This window comes from Montipora foliosa, chromosome 11 (assembly GCF_036669935.1).
Source record: "Montipora foliosa isolate CH-2021 chromosome 11, ASM3666993v2, whole genome shotgun sequence".
Classification (NCBI taxonomy): Eukaryota; Metazoa; Cnidaria; class Anthozoa; order Scleractinia; family Acroporidae; genus Montipora; species Montipora foliosa.
In genome coordinates this window covers 42,936,885-42,959,124 of record NC_090879.1, presented here as the reverse complement: position 1 = coordinate 42,959,124, position 22,240 = coordinate 42,936,885, and the positions used below count along the sequence as shown (strand labels likewise).

Here is a 22,240-nt window from a genome sequence, read left to right as displayed (position 1 = left end):
ACGGTTTGAAATCTAGAATTTTCGGAACATTTGTTGTAAAATTTCTTGCTTGCCTGCCTGTCCTAGGATTTTCGAAGTTCTAAAAAATGGAATAATTGCCCATTTTTAACGGATTTTTACCCTAAAAAGGTCACCTAGAATTTTCGGAAGCCTTTTTTCTGGCTGAAATTTTCGAAAAGATAAGTTTTGATCCGTATAATTTTCGGATCACGAGACTTTCAGCTAGGAAATCCGAACAGATGAAAAAAATTTTAGTGGATAAAAATATGCCTATATCTACCGTTTAAATACTAAAATACGTTTAACGATGCTATGCCTAAGTGGTTTTGAATAATATTCTCGTTGGGTGCCCCTGAGTGAATGATATTGTCAGGGAAAGTGATATCTCGCGGGCTTCGATGTACCGCATTCTAAAAAAAGAGAAATTTTAACGCAAGTAATCACTACCGAGAACGTCAATTACAACGGCCAAAATGTGGATGTCGAACGTCCAGCGAAGTTAAGTTCACGCCACAAACGCTTATTATTGAGAGAAAGGACATCGTACTAAATAATGACAATTTCAAGACGATTTGTGCAGTGTTTTGGATTTGACATAAAAGAGAGACTTTCGGAACATTGCGTGACGTTTAGCATTCCCTTTTGAAATTCACCATACATAATTCCATTTCAACCTGTTACAAGGGATATGACCCATAAAAAAGAGGGAAATATAAATAGCAAAGACAGTTTATAACTCCTGGGACAAAAAAAGAACAGCAAACAGTGCTGTACTCTGATTTTAGGAACTCCGCGGAGGAGTGGCCACGAGCAACCACGAGTAACCTCGAGTAACCATAATTAACAAGTAGAATAATTACATTATCTTTTTATAACAATCTTGTGGTTACTCGTGGTTAGTCGTGGTTACTCGTTGTAAATGAGAAAATATTGTTTCACTCATGTGGTCATATTGACGGAGAGACTGGACTATAGGTGCCCGTATAAAGGGTATAAAGGAAGTTTTCTGAAACAGACAATCGGCGAGAAAATTAGTTGAGACAGTTGCCAACAGAGCACACTGGCAACGACACATCCATTGTTTGCAAAGAAAACTTGTCCAAAAAGTACGTTTCCGGGATACACCTCCCTCCCCCACCCTAATCAACGTTGTACCGCTGTCGACAAGGCTCGTAGAAAACTGAAAAACACAATATTGTCCTGGGGGTGCGGGGGAGGGGGCCATTTGCGTACCGAGCTTGAAATCGACTCTAAAGGATAAGGGTGTCTCAACAATTTTGACGCCGATTGTAGATGTAGGGAAAGGACGCATATAGCCATGTGTTTTTTTGAGTGGTTAGGGAGATTAAAATGACGAACGACTGGCTTAGATGCATCCTTGTCATTCTTCTCAACATCGCGAAGGTGTTTGCGGAATCGGTCACCTAGTCGTCTACCTGTCTTGCCAATGTATAATTTATTGCATAACGTACAGGTTATGCAACATGGCGCAGAATGCCAGAGTGCCAGGAGCGCGATAATTACGCTAAACCATCCTAACCACGGCAAACGTGTGCTGTTTTACATTGAAGAGGCACCTATTAATACTAGTAATTGTTTTCTTTTATCCGGTGCTTTTCAAATGCTTGCAATAAATCGTTGCAACAAGAATTTCAAACTTTGAGCATCGGTTGCTTTCTCAGGATTGAGCTACATCGAGCAAATGCTGTGAAACCATAGTAGTGAGAGGTGGTTTTGGCCCAACGGTACTCTCAGGCCGAGCCAGGTTAGGTCAGCACTTGGCTCAAAGAATTTATTTCTCGTTGTAAGGTTGAATGAAGCAAATTCTTAAATATTATTTAACGTTTATAGTCTAGGAGTCCTTAGCTTCTACATTCGTAATATGAGTGAACAACTCATCTGGATCTGGTGATCAGTGATCAGGAATTTGCTTGTTGACTCAGTTCTGTTGAAATCGGCAAAGCCGTGTGATTGCCGTTGGACTTTGGGAATCGGTGTAAATGATCATATGCAAATTTTCTCCAAGATTGTAACTAAGCGCTGCATTGATTTTCTGATTGTTCTTGGATTTAAGCAAGTTTCGCGCGGACAATCTGACTATGCTTGAGGGATCAGTTTTCCTTCTTGTGCAGATTTAATCGGTGGCTGGTTAGAGATGGTCGTTGAATAACATGCCATTGTTTCAGGTTTTAACGATTCGGTCTGACCGGGTTGTCGGTGAATCGAACTAGTCAGAATTGTTTGCACGGCTCTTATAGGATAGCCACTTTCACAGAGCCTTCGGTTCAAAGTGTGGTTTTTCTAATAACTTTCTTTGACTGAGTTCTCGAACGGACGCAGTGCTTCTCCTTTGTTAAAGTTCTTTTAAGAGCTAAGGTGCGCCGAGATGAGAAGGTCGTATATTGGAAAGCTTCAGTAGCCTTGAAATGCGTCTGTAAATCAGGAATTTTGATAGTTGGGGTCCTAGACTTCATTTTCTAGGAAAACAGCGAGTACGTCAGCATTTTGCTATTTCAGCTGAGCAGAATTTGAAAGATTACTGCAAACACTATCTCCTGTGTGAGAACAACACTGGTCTGGTGCCAAATCCTCACTCTGGTGATAACTTACGACTCTGGATGTCGGCTTCAATCGTAAATGTTCGCCAAAGGTCGTAACAAAATCCGGTAGACTGAAAAGTACATTGTCAATCTTTATGGAACACCCAAGGGAACAGTGGAGGCGGAGCTAAAGCAAGATTCATGAACCCGGTGTGCCTGCATTTATACATATTCATGAGCAAAATGGCTCATTATCTGCTCATTATGTGATACGAAATGAAAGAGCGCAAATTTCCAAGTAAATCCTTTGCCGCTATATTTGACATTTTAACATAATGTCTGAATTTACTCTTTAAAGAAACTTTTGCATGCTACAAGTTCATAAAAAAGTTGCTCCACAAACAAGAAATTTTAAATAGAAAAAAAGCATTTTTGAATTCTCATATAAAATGGCTGAAAAATCGCTCGCATTTTAACTCAAATTTCCAATAGTTTTTACAAGTCGTGTCCATCTCCCGAGCGTCTCGATAAAATAAGTGTAATCGGGTCTTCATTTTGCAGCCTACAAGTTAGGACTTTTACAACCGAGGTGCCTTTAGAATGAAAATTAAAGTTGCGCGTTTGCCCATTTCTGGCGCCATTTCTTTTAAAAATGTAGTTTGTCGCTTTCAAATTTCGCGCTTCAGCGCGTCACTTCTATGCTAATGCGATGATTAGTCATATGAATATTAATGATGTCCGGCCATTCTGCGCCATGCCGATCAATTCTTGTCTTTCACGCAATTGCCAGACTTTCCGTGAGGGTCACACCTTTCATCGAATTACTTTCGGTTTGCACACGACTGTCAATGTTCGTGAGATTCGGCTATTTTGAAAGTACGCAATGTCAGTTTAGTTTTTCGGTCTGTTCATTAAGATAAGAGACCGACGGAAGTTGGAAGCCGCAAGCTGAAATGGCCCTTTGTACTTAACCGGGACAGAAATAAATTGAATGACACATGCACCAGCCAAGGTAGTTCAAATTTGTAGGTCTTAAAAGTGGGTCGTGACTTACTTGGGAAACCCATGTACAAGCAAGTTCTTCTTCTCAAAAAAATTCATTTTTCCACGGTTCTTCCCATTATGACGAGTTCTTGGTTCATCAAAGTTTCCGGAGATGTGTTTAATGTGCACAGAAACAATTTCCCTGCTAGCAGAGGCTCTTTTCCTGGTGTTCGCTGACGGGAGAAAAGAGACCTCTGCCATGGGTCTAAATGGGCTTTGATTTAACCGCCGTCCACGATCTTGGACGGCTCTATTTAGAACGCATGCTCCTTGCATTGCTCGCTGACCGTAACTTGAGCCCGTTGCGTCTCGCGCATTTCTTTATAATAATTCCGCTGTTATTTTCTGAGCCCACATTATAAACATGGCGTGCTCATCGGCGACCTCGAAAGAGTTCAGTCGTAAAGAGTTATTAAGTTTGCTTTCTTCTGTTTTGGATAACCTCGACGATGGAAAGATAAAGAAATTGAGTGAAGAGCAGTTCAAGGCCTTGTTTCATTTTTTAAACGGGCGAGACACGTTTGCGTGCTTGCCGACCGGGCATGGGAAAACTCTCATCTACCAGATTGCTGTGCTTATTGCACGAACGGGAAAGGTGCCAATTCTGCCATCGAACCCACTTGTTGTTGTTGTTTCACCGCTAAATGCGCTCATATCTGACCAGCTTGAGTCCTGCCAAAGGCTCAAGCTCAAAGCCGTTAAAATGGAGCAGGAGCTGTTCGGCAACGATGATAAACGGACGGAGCTCGATCAAGCTGAAGTGGTTTACTGCAGTCCGGAAACCTTGGAAAACATCCAATCCAAGCAGTTCCTTGTAAAAATGGACGATCGGTTGGTTGGAATTGTTGTGGACGAATCACATTGTGTAGTGAGCTGGTAAGCCTAATCTCGGTTTGTCGATGTTTGATGCGATATATTGTGACAGAAAAGTAACTTGAGCACGTGTTACTTTTCAAGACATTGCAGATACACTGTACCTATAAATCATTTTGTGTTCACCAAATGAAGAATCCGAAAGAAAACTTGTTCAGACAGAAAGTGGCTACCTCTCATTGTGTAAGCATATCGCATCAAAATATTCGGTGGTATCAGCATGATAGAAATTCCTTTATAAATTCATATTGATAATTGCAAATTTTGCTAATGGAAAAAAATTGCTATGCGTGTCACGCACTTTTGTGTCCCCTGCTAGCAGAGGCTCTTTTCCTTGGATTCACTAAGTGAACACCATGGAAAGAGCCTCTGCTAGCAGGAAACCTTGGGTGTCACAGGAAAAAATATTTTGTGTTGCCTTGAAAGCTCTGCCTACTATCAGAGGCCAATTAAAAAAAATTAAGTAAATGCCCCGTTTGTATAAATGTAACAAGCTAGCCACGTTTCACGAAAACAATATACCACAGTACTAATGAAACACCTATTTTTTAGGGGTCTAAGTGTCACACCATTCAGGGCAGCTTACAGCAAAGTGGGTGATGTGCGAGGGTTTACAAGAAAACCATTTCTGTGCCTTACAGCCACTGCAGGGAAAACTATCAGATCCCAAATTATGAAGAACCTGCACATGAAGAGTGCTAAGGTTGTAAACCTTAGCCCAAACAAGTCAAACATAAAACTGTGTGTATCAAAACTTGATAGAAATGAGGAACTGGATGAAACCTTTGCCTCGCTGATCGAGGACCTGAAATCCAAGGGCTGTGAAATGAAAAAAACCATCATTTACTGCAGATCCATCACTGCATGTGGAGACATTTTTGAAGTCCTTTTGGAAAACCTCCCAAACAACGAACTATATGGTATGTTCCACAGTAAGACCCCCGAGTCAATTCAGAAGAATGTCTTATACGAATTTGTAAAGAGAGACAGCAAAATGCGGCTGGTTGTTGCCACTTGTGCTTTGGGCATGGGTGTTGACATTCCTGATGTTGAACTTATCATTCACTACGGTATACCAACAGAAGTAGAAAGCTATGTGCAAGAGATTGGGAGGGGAGGTAGGGATGGCAGGGCATGTGCTGCTTTTCTGTACTACAAGCCCTATCATCTTGCTCACTGTGACAAAGAAATGAGAGACTATGTAAAAGCTACCAGTTGCCGGCGTAAGGAACTACTGAAACATTTTAAAGAAAAAGAAGCTACTTTGGATGTCATGCATAAGTGCTGTGACTTTTGTACCCAGCTTTGCAAGTGCCAGGGAGCTGACTGTGTCATGCAACTCGAGGCGGAGGAGAATGTGGACACAAGTTTGCCTTTGGAATCGCTTAGTCGTACAGTAGAAAGTGAGGAACGTGAACTGTTCATTGAGCTTCTTAAGGACATTGACAAACTTGGAACTTACGAGACTTTGGGTTCAGATCTCATACTGGAATTAGCTGGTAAGCTAGAATATATATTTTTGGCAGATTATTTGATTGAAAATTTCCCCATTTTCAATCCACACCTGGCTAATGACATAATTCTGGCTGTAAAAGACATTTTCAATGACATATCTGAAGCAAGTGCCTATATGACAATGGATTTTGAGCCATATTTTGAAGATGATCCTCTTTTGCTTGGTGCAGCATATTGTAGTAACATCAGTGAGAGCAGCTCTGATGACAATGGCAGTGTTCAATAATCTTAATGTAAAGAAAGAACACGTATTTTACCAACCATTTTTCTAATTATTATTCTTCATTAAGTCTTCATTACTTCTTTGTTTCCAACTCAAGAGGCTGTAGATAAGGTTTTAATTAAAAGGTGACCAATTATTTTGGGTTATCTTTTTTCGCACTTTTTTTAATTGAAATGAACACCAGCGAACACCAGGAAAAGAGCCTCTGCTAGCAGGGAAAGAAACAATCAACTGCTTGCCAAATCATACGGCGAAATATAAGGACGACTTGTAGAGGTATCAACATTGTATTATGGCTCCATCAAGTTATTAAAGGTAAGAAGTTACTTTTTGTCTTTTTCTATTTTCTCAAGTGCTAGTACATAGCCTTTGATAGATAGGGGTTATGCCATGGCATCAGGGGCGTACCCTTACGAATAGTTTGTCGAAAACGTGCTCAGAATTTAAGCTACCAGGCAACGTAATTTATGTTTAATTTGAGTGAAATTGTTACCTGGCTCGGGATGTGCAGTCCGAAAGAATAAAATTGGTCGAAAAAATTAGAACGCGGAATATGTCATATTTTTTTAACTAGAGCATTTTCTCCTGGCTCACAAATTTGCGGTTATCTCATGAGCCTCTTTCACCCACCACTTATCTAATCAAACTGCCACAATTCAGCTCAAGATGAGAATCGTAATCGTTCGCCAAAATATTGCGCTGAACCGAGAATAGATTATTTCAGATTAGGCTCGTTTGAAAAGAGCAGAGATCGTTACAATCCTCTTTAACCAGTCCTCGCCTCCGCAGTTGATCAAGACGAAATAAATAAATAAATAAATAAATAAATGAATGCTACAGTAGCTTTGTAAGCAAGGTAATGCGGCCACTGACGTCTATTTGACAGTTACGGGAACAAAGTAGACGTTAGAAATATAACACAATCATCTCAAAGTATAACCGTATTATTTTACGTTTTCATTTAACAACAATACGGATAACAGTCACACAAACAATGCAGTGGGGCTGAAATTCGAGATTATTCGGGCATCGCAGAAAGCGAGAGCCTTTTTAAAAATGGGTTCAAGCTTTTGTGTCTTTTATCAAGAATTTTGACCTCTTCTCATAATTTGCACTATTTGACCACGTGATCATTTTGGGGGAAGAAGATTGTAACATAAGTTGTTCATTTGTTTGTTTAGTTGTTTATCTTTTAGCCAATTATCCATTTACTGAAGGGGGTATTTACGATATTTCATCTTCATTGAAACATCTTGGGACAGTTTTTTGAAATAGTAAACGTTTAGTTGCATTGTGCTACCGAAATATTTCAGAATCGCGTGATCCAATAAGACGTGAATGAAATCGGAAGTGACATATAATTAGTTTGATGATTAGCTGTTGATACGTAATGTTTTCACACAGATCTTTTGTTTTTATTCCGACCAGTTCGTCCGAATTGTACCTCGCGTGAGTGGGAGAAAGAGATTATGAAATACAAACTGGTGAAGTTTGGGAAGAACGGCCTACCCTTTTGCCATTCGCAACATCTCTTCTGTTCAATCATCTTGAATTCTTCCCATTTGCGAAAATGTGATCCCTTTTTCCTTAAATTTTACTCAACGTAAATTTGAGTTGTCGACTAGGGAGGATCAGTTCATGGCCGCTTTACTAATGCAGTAAACTGAAAAAACAGGTCACACGCTGTAACGCATTTCGCATCACTCTCGTTTCCTTCACTGTTTAAGATGATAAAAAGAGTCTCGCATACCTTAGTGTCGAGGCCTGTTTCGTGATTGTTTCCCTAAAGTTTCTTTTTCGCATATTTTTTTGTAAGCCAGTGATCAGTAATTCAGGATTCAGCACTGCGTTTGATTTGTGTAACAACTCAAAGAGACCTTTTGGTGCACAAGTTTGTCTTTACCGTAGGAACTGATTTAGAGGGTTAGGAACTTAGGGTGGAAGCGGAATAACGAATCTTACGGTTTTCCGTTAAAGAATAACGAATACAGAAATAAAACAAAGTTTCAATATTGAATAATGTATAACTCGGGAAAAAATGGAAGACATAATGAATAACTAGATCGAATTATTCCGCTTCCATCCCCGAATTTATACATAGACTGCGGGAAGTTTTAAAAGGATTTAAAATAGTCAAGTTTTTAGATTTATTTGCGGCTTTTTTTTTTTTCATGTCCTTGTTAGGATTGATGCAAACTGCAAGAATGACAAGGAAGTTTCCCAAAGACGCCACGACAGTGATCAACACAGTACACGAAGTTGTCGCGAAGGATAGATAGGGCGGAGCTGTAGTGTTATCACAATGATATTTGACCAAGAGAGACATTTCCTCCTGGTATATATCAGCTGCAACTGTGCTCTAGTAATCTTGTCAAATAACCAGCATCTTTGCGATTGAGAAAAATACAAGAATCCTTGAATTCTGTTTCTTTGATCTACAATGATGTCAATATGTCGTTTCAACACGGTTCGCTAGATGTGGGCTTTCAATTCTCGTGTCTTAGTTGTCAGAGTGGTCGTGTTGCATGGAAGTTCCATGCACAAACCTAGAAAATGGTAAGGAAACGAAACGAAGTGAACTAGTGCCCATGACAAATTTCTAACTTCTAAACAAGCTGTGGTGCTGCTTCAGAGGAGGAATCAAACATAAAAATTTGGTTTTATCAAACGAGTTGATTTAGGTCGAATTTTCACCATGAAAGATTTGTAAAGCTAACGTTTCGAGCATTAGCCCGTCGTCGGAGCGAATTGAGGAATCGTTGTTGATTTTTAGGGTGTGGAAGAGCTTTGTCATTGGTGGAAGTCTGGTGAAATGAATTTGTGAATAAATTGATGCAATGAGAAGCTTTCATATTGATTCCATGAAAGGGTGTACCTATATGAAAAATGAATTTTGGTTCGAGAAAAACGGAGAGCCGGAAACACAGTTCGGAAAGTTTGGAAATGCAGAAAGCCGCAGAAGATCTCGAACAAAATAAACAAAATGAAACTTTGGACAAAATGAATTTTTTGGATAGAATTTGATTTGCCGGGTGAAATGAGTCAGTCCTGAGAAGGACTGTTGATGGTGAATGACGTTTCAACATCCTGAGCGGAAGTCATCATAAGAGTGACTCTGAAGGTGACTCTCAGAATGCTCAAACATCAGTCACCACCAACAGTACTGAGCACTCATTTCACCAGGACGATCAAATTCCATCCAGGTATGTAACTCTTGTGCTAAAACCATTTTCTGAAATGAATTTTTCAGTGTTCGAGAAACAAAGTTTCAATATTGAATAATGCATAACTCGGGAAAAAGTGGAAGACATAATGAATAACTGAGATCGAATTATTCCGCTTCCATCCCCGAATTTATACATAGACTGCAGGAAGTTTTAAAAGGATTTAAAATAGTCAAGTTTTTAGATTTATTTGCGGCGTTTTTTTTTTTTTAGTTTTCCTTTGAACGCGAAAGCATTACTACCAGTGACGCGTTACTGAAAAGGATCAGTATTCTGCATGTATTTTGTATTATTCCAGTCACTGGCTTTAACGTTTTATTGTAGCCGTTTCTTTTTAGCTACATAATGCTAATAAGGAATTAATAAGGATCCCAATTCTTCGGTCTGTATTCCTTTATTTCAAAAACTTTAAAATCAGTTAACGTTAATATGGTTGAAATTTTCATATCTTGCATCTGGACTTTGATTTAGATGGCAAAACTCTGTCATGTATATATGGCGAAGGCGAAAAGCTTTCGCCCACTGTTTGCTGATAAAACTAGTAATAGTTGACACTACAGCTGCCCCCGCGATGCAAAGTGCTGCATTCTTTTTATTTGCAAATTATTATAGTCGATACCGTATGTGATGACTGTTGTAATGTTGTAATAGTCTTTTAACTCAGATCAGAGAGGGTGTAGCCTGAAGTTGAGACGATTACTTTGAACTAACTATCAAATTAGTTTTCACTTCATTCAAAATTAAAAGTGTTTAGTGTTAAAGATCGTACTCCTGTTGCTCTAAAATCCATGGTAGTTTACCAATTTTCTTGTGCGGGTTGTAATTCCCGTTATATTGGCGAAACTAGTCGCCACTTTTCTACCAGGATAAAGGAACACACGGAAAGCGATAAAAACTCGCATATTTTTAAGCATTTCAACACATCTCCTTTATGTAAGAGCAAATACTCCCCTTCGTGCTTTAGTATTCTGGATTCTGCCAGCAACTCAATTGATTTAAAACTCAAAGAAGCTTTTCATATAAATAAGATCAAACCGGAACTTAACAAACAATTGCAGCATTACAACACTTTTCTCACGTTTTAGTTTACACCTTGATGTTTGGTGTCACACTGTAAATAGTACCCGCTTTTGTATTACGTCATGTTGTAATAATTTTCATCTACCCGTATACTTTATAACTGTTCACACTTAGGAACTCATTCTATCACATGACCAGAAGGCAGAGATCCCATGAGATAGCACGGCGCTTGCGCAAGTCATTGCACGATTTGCGCTTAACGCGGTACGTCATACAAATTCTTGGAGCTTGGTTTTTCTACACTAAAAACCTTTTCTGACACAAATTGCTGGAGAGGTTAACGTAGTTAGCCTTAGTTGGAACCCAGCTTAGGCTCTAACGTAGTTGGGTGCCAATAATTCAGTGATTATGTCCGATCACGAAGACCACACAACTGACGAGCGCGCCCCTGAAACGTCAACGAACAGAGGCGCCCAGAATATGCCTTCAGCAAACGCTTTCGCGGATATGTTCAAAGCTGCCATGGCTCCAGTTCTGAGCCAGCTGACGAACTTGAACGAGAATGTAAGCTCAGTGCTCCTGAATGGGCACGACGACTCCGATGAGGACGGTGAAACCACCTCTAATGACGGGCCCGCCAAATCTGCGGACATGGATGCGGATTTATCCGCGCTCCTCGCCTCTGCGGGCAAAGGTGCGAATGACGAGGCTATGCCGTGCGAAGACCTCTTGAAGGAACTCGCGCAGGACTTAACAGTAAGCGAGAAGACTTCTCCGCCCCTTCACGAAGGTCTGGCGGCTATTTTTAATAATCTTTTGTCCGAAAAGATGGGGGACGAGAAGCTCAAGGTCAAACTGGACAAATATTCTCGTCCAGAAAATGTCAAGGGTCTGCGAACCCCGAGAGTGAACCCCTCAATCTGGAGCCAACTTTCGACTACCATGAAAGCTCAAGATGTACGATCGCAGAAGGGACAAAACACTCTTATCGGCGCCATTACAGCCATGACAAAAGCCGCCGATTTGGCGCTGGGAAAATACAGCCAAGACAAAGAACTGATCACCTTGTTGACAGATGCTGTTGCAATGGCACTTCAATACAACCACGAGGTGAATCACTCCCGACGCCTGGCCATGAAGAAAGAGATGCATAAAGACTATGCCGCTTTATGCAACCTGTCCACTGTTGATGGCACCACAGAGTACCTGTTCGGAGATTTGTCAAAACTCGCGAAGGATATCACAGAGGCTAATAAGTTGACGAAAAGGGTTTGCCCTCAACATTCCGGGAATTCCCGTGGCGATAAGTACGCTGGGCGCTCAACATATGGCTCGAGCCAGCGAAGGTTCCAGCCTTACCCTAGAGGAAAATCCTCTGATTTTTTAGGCAAAAGTCGCTTCTCAAAGCCGCCGAGAAAGAAAAAGGACGGCGAAACCAGCCAGCGCCAATGAAGGTGTCTGAGGTATGTAATGCAAACATGACATCTTTGTCTATTGACATTGTACATAGCTTGGTAAAATCACAAACTAGTTTCCAAGCCGGAGAACTCAAGCATTTTTTGCCGCAGTGGGAAGCGATCACTACTGACCCTACTATTCTTCAGATTGTTACTGGAGTTAAACTTGAATTTAAAAACAGTGTTGCACCCATGCAACATTGCGTCAGACCTAGTATCTTTAACAGTCATCAACATTCAATTGTCAACGCGGAAATTGATAAACTTCTCGCTAAAGGGGTCATTATTCCGGCGGCACAGGAAACAGGGGAATTTATTTCCACAGTATTTTTACGACCGAAAAAAGATGGCACGCACCGTACCATTCTTAATCTCAAAGCGTGTAACGAATTTATAGCTTACCATCATTTTAAAATGGATACTCTAGAGGCTGCTGTAAACATGATGAGACCAGGTTGTTTCATGGCTTCGGTGGACTTAAAGGACGCGTATTATACCGTTCCTATCCACCCATCTCACCAGAAATACTTAAAGTTCTGTTTTGACGGTGTTTTCTACAAATATACCTGTTTGCCTAATGGCCTAGCTAGTGCCCCGCGCATATTTACTAAACTATTGAAACCTGTGTATGCCACCCTACGCAGCATGGGACATCTCAATTCAGGGTATATTGACGATTCTTATCTACAAGGCGACACCTTTGCGGAATGTCATAAAAATGTCATCGACACTATCATGCTGTTTACCAAATTAGGGTTTCATATCCATCCAGACAAATCGGTCTTCGTACCCTCTCAGAAATTAACTTTCTTAGGGTTTGTACTGGATTCTATTGCTATGACAGTTACGCCTACTGGGGAAAAAGTTCAACGGATTCTGTCTGTCTGCGCTACGCTCTTAAAAACACAAATGCCCACAATTAGACAGGTCGCAGTGGTTATCGGTATTCTGGTGTCCAATTTTCCCGGTGCTCAGTATGGACCACTTCACTACCGCCACCTAGAGCGGGATAAATATCTCGCACTCATAGCAACCAAGGGCGATTACGGGGGGAAAATGCAATTATCCCCTCCCGCTCTAACAGAAATTCAGTGGTGGCGTGATAATGCCGTAACTCTCAAACGAGATATCCTACACGACCACCCCAGCACTTCAATTCAGTCCGACGCATCAACATTGGGGTGGGGAGCTGTTTTTGGCAGTCAGAAGACGGGGGGGAGATGGACCCATTCGGAAGCTGAATACCATATAAACATATTGGAATTACTTGCAGCCTTTTTTGCGTTAAAGTGTTTTTGTAGCCATATGAACAACTGCCACATCCAAATTCAGATCGACAATACCACAGCCCTCGCTTATATCAACAATATGGGGGGCTCAAAATCCAAGGAACTTAACCAGCTGTTCAAATTTGGGACTGGTGCATATCACGAGATATTTGGCTCTCAGCTGTGCACATACCTGGTCGGCTGAACACTGGGGCTGATGAAAAATCACGCGTGTTCTCAGATAATCACGAGTGGATGTTAAACAAACACTCGTTTTACAGGATCCTGTTGCGCCACCCCGGTCTCGATTTCGACTTGTTTGCAAGCCGCTTAAACTATCAGATCAGTAGTTATTGCTCATGGCAAGCAGACCCTAACAGTGCACACGTAGACGCATTTACTATGAATTGGAATGGGCACAAATTTTATGCTTTTCCACCCTTTAGCCTTCTTCCAAGATGCCTTCAGAAGATCAGTCAAGACCGAGCACAGGGTGTACTAATCGCCCCACTTTGGCCAACTCAAACGTGGTTTCCGGTCCTCCTACGACATTTGTGCGACCAGCCCTGGATCCTGCTTCCACGACCAGATCTTCTACACCACCCCTCCCGCAGTGGCCCACATCCACTACACAGGAATCTTCATCTGATGGTATGTCCTGTGTCAGGGAATCCTTCCGCCATTACCATTTTCCAGAGGAGGTTACCGACATTCTCATGGCATCCTGGAGGAAAGGCACTAAAAAACAGTATGCCACATACGTTAAAAAATGGATGGCATTTTGTCGTGAACGGAAAATTAATTGTTATTCACCACCACTGAGCGACGCCCTTCAATTTCTCTTGGGGCTATTTAATCAAGGGCTAAGCTACTCAACCCTTAACACTGCTCGCTCTGCCTTATCTACCATTGTTACGATAGACGGGGAGGGGAGCTTTGGTAGCAACCATATTGTTACACGCTTTATGAAAGGGGTCTTTGAATCGCGTAGACCCAAACCTAAATATGACAAAATTTGGGATGTTTCAGTGGTTTTAAAACATTTATCTTCTTTATACCCCAATGAAAAACTGTCTTTAAAGGATTTAACGCACAAGGTCCTTATGCTAATTCTCTTAGTTTCGAGTCAACGAGGGCAATCGATACACTACCTAGATCTACAGCATCTTACCATGGAGGAGGATAATTATTCCTTTGACGTCGCTGAGCATGTCAAGACCAGTACCCCCAGAAGCCCACACACGAGGATTGACATTGCTACCTATGAGCCAGACAGTACAATTTGCCCTTTGACTTGTCTGAAAGCATACATCAACAAGACCAAGGCTTTGCGCAATAACGAAACAAAACTGTTTATTAGTTATGTTAGGCCCCATAAACCTGTATCTAGGGACACGGTCTCTAGGTGGACTAAGGACACTCTTAGATTTTGTGGTATTGATACAAAGGTATTCACGGCACATAGCACTAGGTCAGCATCCGTTTCCAAAGCTAATGAAAAGGACGTCCCTGTCCATGAGATCATGGCAAAGGCAGGCTGGAAGTCTGCCGAGACCTTCCGTAAATATTACAAAAAACCGGTTATTCAAGGAAACAGCCTTGCTTCCGCTATCCTTGACCAGTGAAAGCTTTGATATGTTTTTTGGAATAGTGCATGTGCTACGTTGCTCATATTGTTACTGTTAGGCAATATATTACAAACATGGTTATCCTTGTTTATGCTCACCCTCTTACTTTTGTGTGGATTTCATGCCTCTTGTTCGAGTGCATGTCGTATGGGTGCATCTACGCTTTAAAGTCTCATGGGATCTCTGCCTTCTGGTCATGTGATAGAATTGGAAAATTAAACGAGACTTACCTGTAAGTTGAAGTTTGATTGAGATTCTATCACATGACATCAGAAGGCGAGAGATCACATGCCCTCCACTATCACACCCACCCTCTCTTTGGCACTTTTGGTTGCCGGTCTCTTCCGGCACTTGGCTTTTTCAGCCTGCCTACTATTTTAGATGCACCCAGTACGTGGCTTTTAATTATGACTTGCGCAAGCGCCGTGCTATCTCATGTGATCTCTCGCCTTCTGATGTCATGTGATAGAATCTCAATCAAACTTCAACTTACAGGTAAGTCTCGTTTAATTTTCCAATTAAACTGATGATGGCATAAGCATGCCGAAACATGTCTTTTAAAAAAGTTGTCTGTTTCCTACAGTGTATATATATATATATATATATATATATATTATATATAAGTTCAGTTTTTCTCACCTTAAAATCAGCTGCTCCTCAGCGTGACAACCGCGAGAACAGACGCCGTGATGCGACTGACACAAAATATTAAACCATGCGCTTCCTTTCATAATACTCTGCACCCGCCAAATAGGGACTTTGGATTATTGTGATGTCACAATACACAAACTCTCAGAAACTCCCTTTGGGATTTTCTGCTTTACGTCAACCTAACCATTTCGTACTTGCGGGCGCAAACAATAGAAACGTCATCATTACCTACCGATTCCTCGCGGCCCCTGTTCGAACAAATCGAGATTTTTTCTAGTATACCGACTGCATATTTGAACCGTAAGTACTGTCCTTAATATACGCGCAAGCTACTAGGATGCCTCCTCGGGATTCGCCTCTGGGCGAAATCCCTGCGGGGGCAATTATCTGTGACTGAGTACAGATACGGTGAAATGTCATACCGTGACGCTATATGTAAGAATATGCGCAAGGATATAATTTTCAACCTAAAATCAGCTAGAAAAATAACAATATTCAGCCTGTATTTAACGAAACGGCTGCACCGGGTCAAAAGAGAAAGTGGACTGAAGGAAGGATTACTTGATTTGGCGAGAATTTTCAATATTTCTACAACAATTCCGTTCACTCACTGTTGGACATTAGAAACTGCATTAATCCCTTCGCTGAGTGTTTGGCAGCCAACAGTTTTATAAACTGTAAAATTAACCGTATCACCATCCTCTTTGAGTTTCTATTAAATAAAACTCATGGTTGTTCTCTCTTCTTGGGTTCTTTGCAGGGAATGCATTCCTGGCTGCTTTGAACAACGGAAGAAGAGCTTAATTTACTTTTAAGCACATCAGTGGACAACCAACGCTCTACATGAAACGTAATTTCTTCCGCAATGAACGGTTGAAATTGATGAGTGACGTTGAACATTTATTCATGGTTTTTTTTTGCCAATAAATCAGTAAGATTCTGTCGCACAGTTTTTTTTTTGTTTCTTAAAATTAACAGTGGTACATCTGGATCTCCTGTCCGATCTAGCTGTGCAACATAAGCCTCACTCTGGCTTCGGCATCTTACAAGAATGAATCGTATCTTAGAACCTTGTCAGTTTCCTTTCGACTTTCCTAAGAGATATAGAATTGTTGCGTATCTTCTGCTTATTTTTTTGACTAATTCTTATTTTCTTGATAATGTGCTGTTGCAAGGGGCAGAATTTAAGCATCTGTTTTCTAAGTAAGTTCCTTCAAAGCTAATTCTGTTACGAAAGAGTAGGTAAGAGATGCAGAAATCCTTTATTTTTTTTAAAGGGGTGATGTAAATTGTCGCAGAGGTTTTGCATAGCCACAGGTTCGAGTATGTGAACGTGCAATGGTTTGAACTGCACATCAATAGTGCAGAATTGCTGCCTCCATTAAATTTTTAAATGGAATGTGAGTGTACTTTTGAACTTATAGAGACGCAGAGTTTCTGCATGCTATTTTTTATAGGTATCCCATGCCGATTGCTACACATAATGAATGATGCAGAATTTTTGCATTCCCCCGGGTTTGCGCTGGTGAATGTATTCTTGGTTTTGACTGAACATTAACCAAAATTAAGGCATGCAGAATTTCTGCACCATTATATTTGTAAATGGAATGTGAGTGTACCTCTGAACTCATAGAGACACAGAATTTCTGCACCCTCTTATTTTTAGTAGGTATCCCATGCCGATTGCTACACATGATGATGCAGACGTTTTGCACGCCCCCAGGTTTGCGTTGGTGAATATATTTTTGGTTTGACTGAACATTAGCCAAAATTAAGGCATGCAGAATTTCTGCATCCATTTTATTTGTAGATGGATTTTTGAGTGTGCCACTGAACTTAAAGAGTTGCAGAAGTTCTGCATCTCTTAATTTTTTCATCAATAGTGTGATTTCAATTGGCAAGACACAGGAAGGATGCAGAATTTTTGCATCCAAGTACGTGACAAATTATTAAGAGCAGTCATGTTGTTATACCAATGCATTTTTTTCATCTAAAATGCCACTTAGTGCTTGTTTTCTCTTTTATACTGCAATTTTGAAGGGTTTAATTGGGTTCTGTGAAGTATGTACAGTTTTTGCCCAAGAGTTTTCTGTGAAAAATAGTGCTCGTTGGAAATTCTTGATATTGTGATATACGTTTGGAAATGAATTTTAACGGTACTAGCGTTATATTACTCCAATAAACGTATGTCTGCAGTAAGATACTTGTATTGCTTGACTGAATTTAAACTTTTCTTGTAGTTATCGAGGTGGTTGACCACGAAAAATTCAATTTTGGAAAAACGCATCTTATTTTGGAACACGCTTGAAGGAATCACCGACGTTAAATAAAGTTGCTTTACCTTTATCTTTCTTGGAACTCTCATGTTGATGCCATTACAAATAAAGCTAATAGAATTTTAGGCCTACTTAGAAGAAGTTGTAAAAGTTGAAAGGGTACCGAGACCCTGAAGGTACTGCATTGCACGTTGGTGAGATCGAATATGGATCAGTTGTGTGGTCGCCATACACCGCACTAAACAGTGATAAGCTTGAGCGCTTACAGCGGAGGGGAACAAAATTTATTCTCGGGAAAAGGAATTTTACCTATGACGAGCGCCTAAAATGTCTTAATTTTTTTTCAGTGATGTTTGATGAATCTGCGGTCAGGAATACAGCAATGGCTTGCTGTATTAACGACTGATGGAACCACCCTGTTCTTAATTTTAATTTTTGTCTTTGTGTCTGGGTGTAAAATCAGGTGAAATGAAGATCATCAATTCAACGGATTCAACCTGAGAACCGACAAAATATACTCAAGAAAAACTGTTAAAACACTCAGCTTTTAATATTTGAAAAATTAAGGGGTGAGTGAGGTTAATGAATAGGACCTCATTGTAACCTTTCAGAAATGTAATTAGAAAAAAAGATTTGTTCTTCACTTTCAGGTTATAGCAAAAGCTTTTAGCTTGCGCCATGAAAACAAATATAAGTTAAAGAACATTACTTGCAACTCTTTTCCTTGGAACACAGCTGGGAACACCAGTTTTATGGCCAAATATGGATAAAAATAAAATCGAAGCTGCACGCGCAGGAAAATGTACAAGCTACATTACATCCAAATAAGGACATTTTTAAACTAAAAAAAACCCAGCTCTGAACCAGAGTTAAACGCTTCAAGGTCACGAGCTTCTGGTTATGTAATGATAGTGATTTATATGACAATAGTTCGACATGATCCTTAGTACAAACGAGTTTTCCAAACTAATGCTTTTGAAAGTCAACTCAAATGACCGCATCGCTTGTAATATTTTCTATTTAGTAAAGGAAAACGTGAATTTTCTGTTAAACGACAAAGTTTTTATCTCCCTAGCAAAATTAATCCAGACACGGTTGTTGTAACGGTTGCGTACGGATGTCCAAGCAGGTAGCAATTAAGTAATGACAATAATAATAATAATAATAATAATAATAATAATAATAACAATAATAATAATAATAATAATAATAATAATAATAATAATAAACAAACCAAACTGTTTACACAAAACCTATTTGAAAGAGATGATTGTGTGCCATGGTGCCATTGTACTAATTAAGAAGCTTTGCAAAAGTTGTGATTAGGGCACAAAAAATTACATGATTTAAGTATTGATTTCCAAAAACAAATCATAAAAGGCAGGTTGTTTTCTTCAACAGAAGTTTGTATTTTAATACTCCAAAACTTGACAACTTCTCCAAACTTCTCCTTCCTTTTTCCTCTTTGTTTTTCTTGACATTTTTCTTGCTACCACCGCTATACTGGACAATGCACTAATCCACATTGCGTTTTTAAAAGTATCTTTCATTTGTTCTCTTGTTTATATGACCAGTATAATGCGAACAGTTTGAATGTTGTTCTCCTTTAACAAGGTTTCTCAACGACTTTTGACGCAGATTGTAACCTCTCGCATTGATCGCAAGGTTAACAGCCATAAAATTTATGCTCAAATACATCCGTTGTCTGCATAAAGGTGCTAGTTGACAGAAACACATTACGACCTTAGGCCGGACGACAACAATGGGAAATACGTGCCCTTGTCTTTGCGAACAGAATGTGGGCTCTTTGAATATGAACAAGTGATGGGTCCTATGGGTCATTCTCCTTCTCCGAGAAGAAAAAAGAGTATAAGCATTTACAGACCGCGAGTGTTCCTTTACTCTACCACCTGAGGTAACTGGTAAGTGGTCCGGTCGCATGTTAAGTCAGTGTTAAGCTCAAAAACGACTTTTGGATCGAAGTATAACAGAAAGCTGGCTGTTAAAGCATAGTTGTCTTAAATGTTAACTTCATCATCATTCATATTAGATGGACTTGAAAAATTATGTTAACATGGAGACAGGCTTTAAAATAGGTACGCAATGCGTGCATGTGTCTGTATGCAAAATCTTTATAGCAAGACAAGTAATGAAAGCATTGTTATCTTAATAAGAGTGTGTATTGATTGTTGTAAGTAAAATAATTTAAAATGGTTTTGGATTATGGGCAATGTGATGTATGATATTGGGTAAAGAAATGACATCATCGTATTTTCAAGATAAGAATCACCATTACAGATGTCATTTATTGTCTCCAAGCTCATATCAAATCGATCTACAAATACACAAATCGGAACATTGTATAATTGATATTGAGTGTTAAATATGCACCAGCAGTTATGTAATGTGAAATCATCTCGAGCAAGTTAATGTGTACAGTGAAACAGAAACGATTGTATTTTTCTAAAATATTTCAAATATGCTTCACCGGTGAATCAATTTAATAACAAATTGTAACATGCATGTTTGCATATAAGATTTCGTATCATTAGCGGAACTTTCAGATTCATGTATTTTCCTGTTACCTATAAGAGAGCTAGACTGATTTTCTGGTGGTACTGCTCTGAATATTTCACAGACGTTTGGATTGAATTCATTTACGAGGCCTGATTATATCCAACTTGGCTCTACTTGTAAGGTGACTGTTCTCTCAAAACTGTTTTGGAATTCTATGATATGCGAAGGCATTTGCAACAGCCTGCACTATGAGACCACCACACCAAGTGCCTTGCCTGGAAATAGCGTGCAAATACTCTAACTATGAATTTGCAATATTACTTTCGATATATTTTTGTGGGTGGTTTCTCGAATACTGAATACCGCATGAGATTCGATCTCGATTTACTTTGTTGACAACCGCGCTATGACGCTGGCTCTGGTTATTGACAGCATTTCACAGCTGCTTTATGACGTCCCAAACCGGTGGTGTGGTGACGTTGACAGACGATGGAGTCGTCGTGTCTTCCGGTGTATTTTCGGCATGACGGATTACTTACCGATAAACTTAACAAACATTTTTCAGCATTTCTTAGTATTAGCACAAGCGCAGTAGACACAAAAGCTATGCATAATCATAACAAATGAGAGATAGAAGAAAAAAAACTTCATCTACCTTCTTGTGGAGATAAGAACAATACGAAAACCCTAATTCAGAGGAACAAAATGTCACGGTGAATTGCATAACCTCAGCGTAGTGAGACTAAAGTTGTTTAAAAAGGTATGTGACGAGATTAATTTACAGGACAGCAAATATGTTTCACTGTATTCTTAATTGCTTCTTTGACTTCAGGTATCTTCCAGCAGTATAGAATCGGGTTAAGAGATGAGTTCAAATAGGTAGTTGTCAATGAACAGAGCATAAAAAAAAATTTTGCTTCATATCCAAATTCACCAAATTCGACCATTGGTGATGTTAACATAAGCAAGAAAACAACAAGCGGCAAATAGCAGACAACCATTGCAAACTGCACCCAGGCTATGCTATAGACGCTCTTTTTGTATCGTGCAATGTTCAGTGGTATTTCCCTGTCAAAAGACTGTTCGCGGCGAAAGTGTGGTTGCACTTGAACTTGACGCTTTCGCAGAGTGAGGACGATCTTACTGTACGAAAAGACTGAGATGAACAGGGAAATTACACCGAGAACAAAAGATGCACTACCGGCGATGTAAAGGCTCCAAAAAATGTTTATGACTCCAATTGAAATACAAGTTAGCCATAAAAAGGCAATAACTGCTGCAACTCGCTTTGGCGTCACTGTGTGTCTGTACCTCAGCCCCAGTGATAGCGCGAGAAACCTGTCAACACTAATGGCAGCGGCTGTAACGAACGAAACGCCACACAAAATAAAATTTAAAGTTTCCCAGCTCTTGAACAGTAAGAAAATTTCACTCCACTTTTTGCTTAAGATGACCCTCAATAGTAAATAAACGATGCACAATGGCTGTGCGATAAGGCCAACGCAAAGATCAGTCACTGCCAGGCAACGAAACAATAGTTTTGTTGGAGGATGAATAGAAGATACTTTGTTGAGCGCAATGAGGATAAGAGTATTGCCCAGTATGGCTGTGATAACAAGAAAAATGTTGAGAAGAAAAATAAATAAAACAAATGGACTGTTATAAACAAAGGTTATCCGGATCGCTGTTATGTTTGATGCGTTTCCGTATCCAGTACAGTTCACCATTTTGGAAGTTTCATCTGCCGCCTTATGCAGGGACACCGTGTTGATGTATACTGGTTATATTTAATGTCACCTGCTTTTCTTCTGTTTACACCTTTTAATTAAGGGAAACAAAGATAAAGAAAACTTTTGTTGCATGTTGAGCCCAAATTCTGATCAAGTTGTGTAAATAAAAGTAATTTATATGACAATACTTTGACTTGATCAACAAAAATGTGTAAAATAATTATTAAAAACTGAACCACGGATATTAGATTTCCAGCATTTTGATTGTTTCCCA

General features: G+C 39.9%; 3 protein-coding genes across 6 annotated transcripts; 2 read left to right on the top strand and 1 right to left on the bottom strand.

Annotated features, from left to right (window-relative positions):
- The first annotated feature begins 3,759 nt into the window (after nt 1-3,759).
- Nucleotides 3,760-9,519, top strand: LOC137975743 (ATP-dependent helicase wrn-1-like). 2 transcript variants are annotated; one of them, XR_011117616.1, is made up of 4 exons: nt 3,760-4,460; nt 5,010-5,956; nt 6,380-6,510; nt 8,380-9,519. XR_011117616.1 is itself a non-coding variant. In XM_068822921.1 (2 exons), the coding sequence occupies exons 1-2, from the start codon at nt 3,949-3,951 to the stop codon at nt 6,196-6,198; spliced, it is 1,701 nt and encodes a 566-aa protein (XP_068679022.1). In that variant the 5' UTR covers nt 3,760-3,948; the 3' UTR covers nt 6,199-6,360. The 2 variants fall into 2 exon arrangements, 1 of the variants encoding a protein (XP_068679022.1); XM_068822921.1 differs by lacking the exons at nt 6,380-6,510; nt 8,380-9,519 and having other exon boundaries at nt 5,010-6,360.
- Nucleotides 9,520-10,696: 1,177 nt separating this feature from the next.
- LOC137976514 (uncharacterized) lies at nt 10,697-16,327 on the top strand. 3 transcript variants are annotated; one of them, XM_068823886.1, is made up of 2 exons: nt 10,697-11,902; nt 13,611-14,956. In XM_068823886.1, the coding sequence occupies exons 1-2, from the start codon at nt 11,888-11,890 to the stop codon at nt 14,787-14,789; spliced, it is 1,194 nt and encodes a 397-aa protein (XP_068679987.1). In that variant the 5' UTR covers nt 10,697-11,887; the 3' UTR covers nt 14,790-14,956. The 3 variants fall into 2 exon arrangements, with proteins under 3 accessions (XP_068679989.1, XP_068679987.1, XP_068679988.1); XM_068823888.1 differs by lacking the exon at nt 13,611-14,956 and adding an exon at nt 16,204-16,327.
- Nucleotides 16,328-20,895: 4,568 nt separating this feature from the next.
- LOC137976067 (5-hydroxytryptamine receptor 1B-like) lies at nt 20,896-21,986 on the bottom strand. Its single transcript, XM_068823332.1, has one exon. The coding sequence runs from the start codon at nt 21,961-21,963 to the stop codon at nt 21,010-21,012; it is 954 nt and encodes a 317-aa protein (XP_068679433.1). The 5' UTR covers nt 21,964-21,986; the 3' UTR covers nt 20,896-21,009.
- Nucleotides 21,987-22,240: the final 254 nt, after the last annotated feature.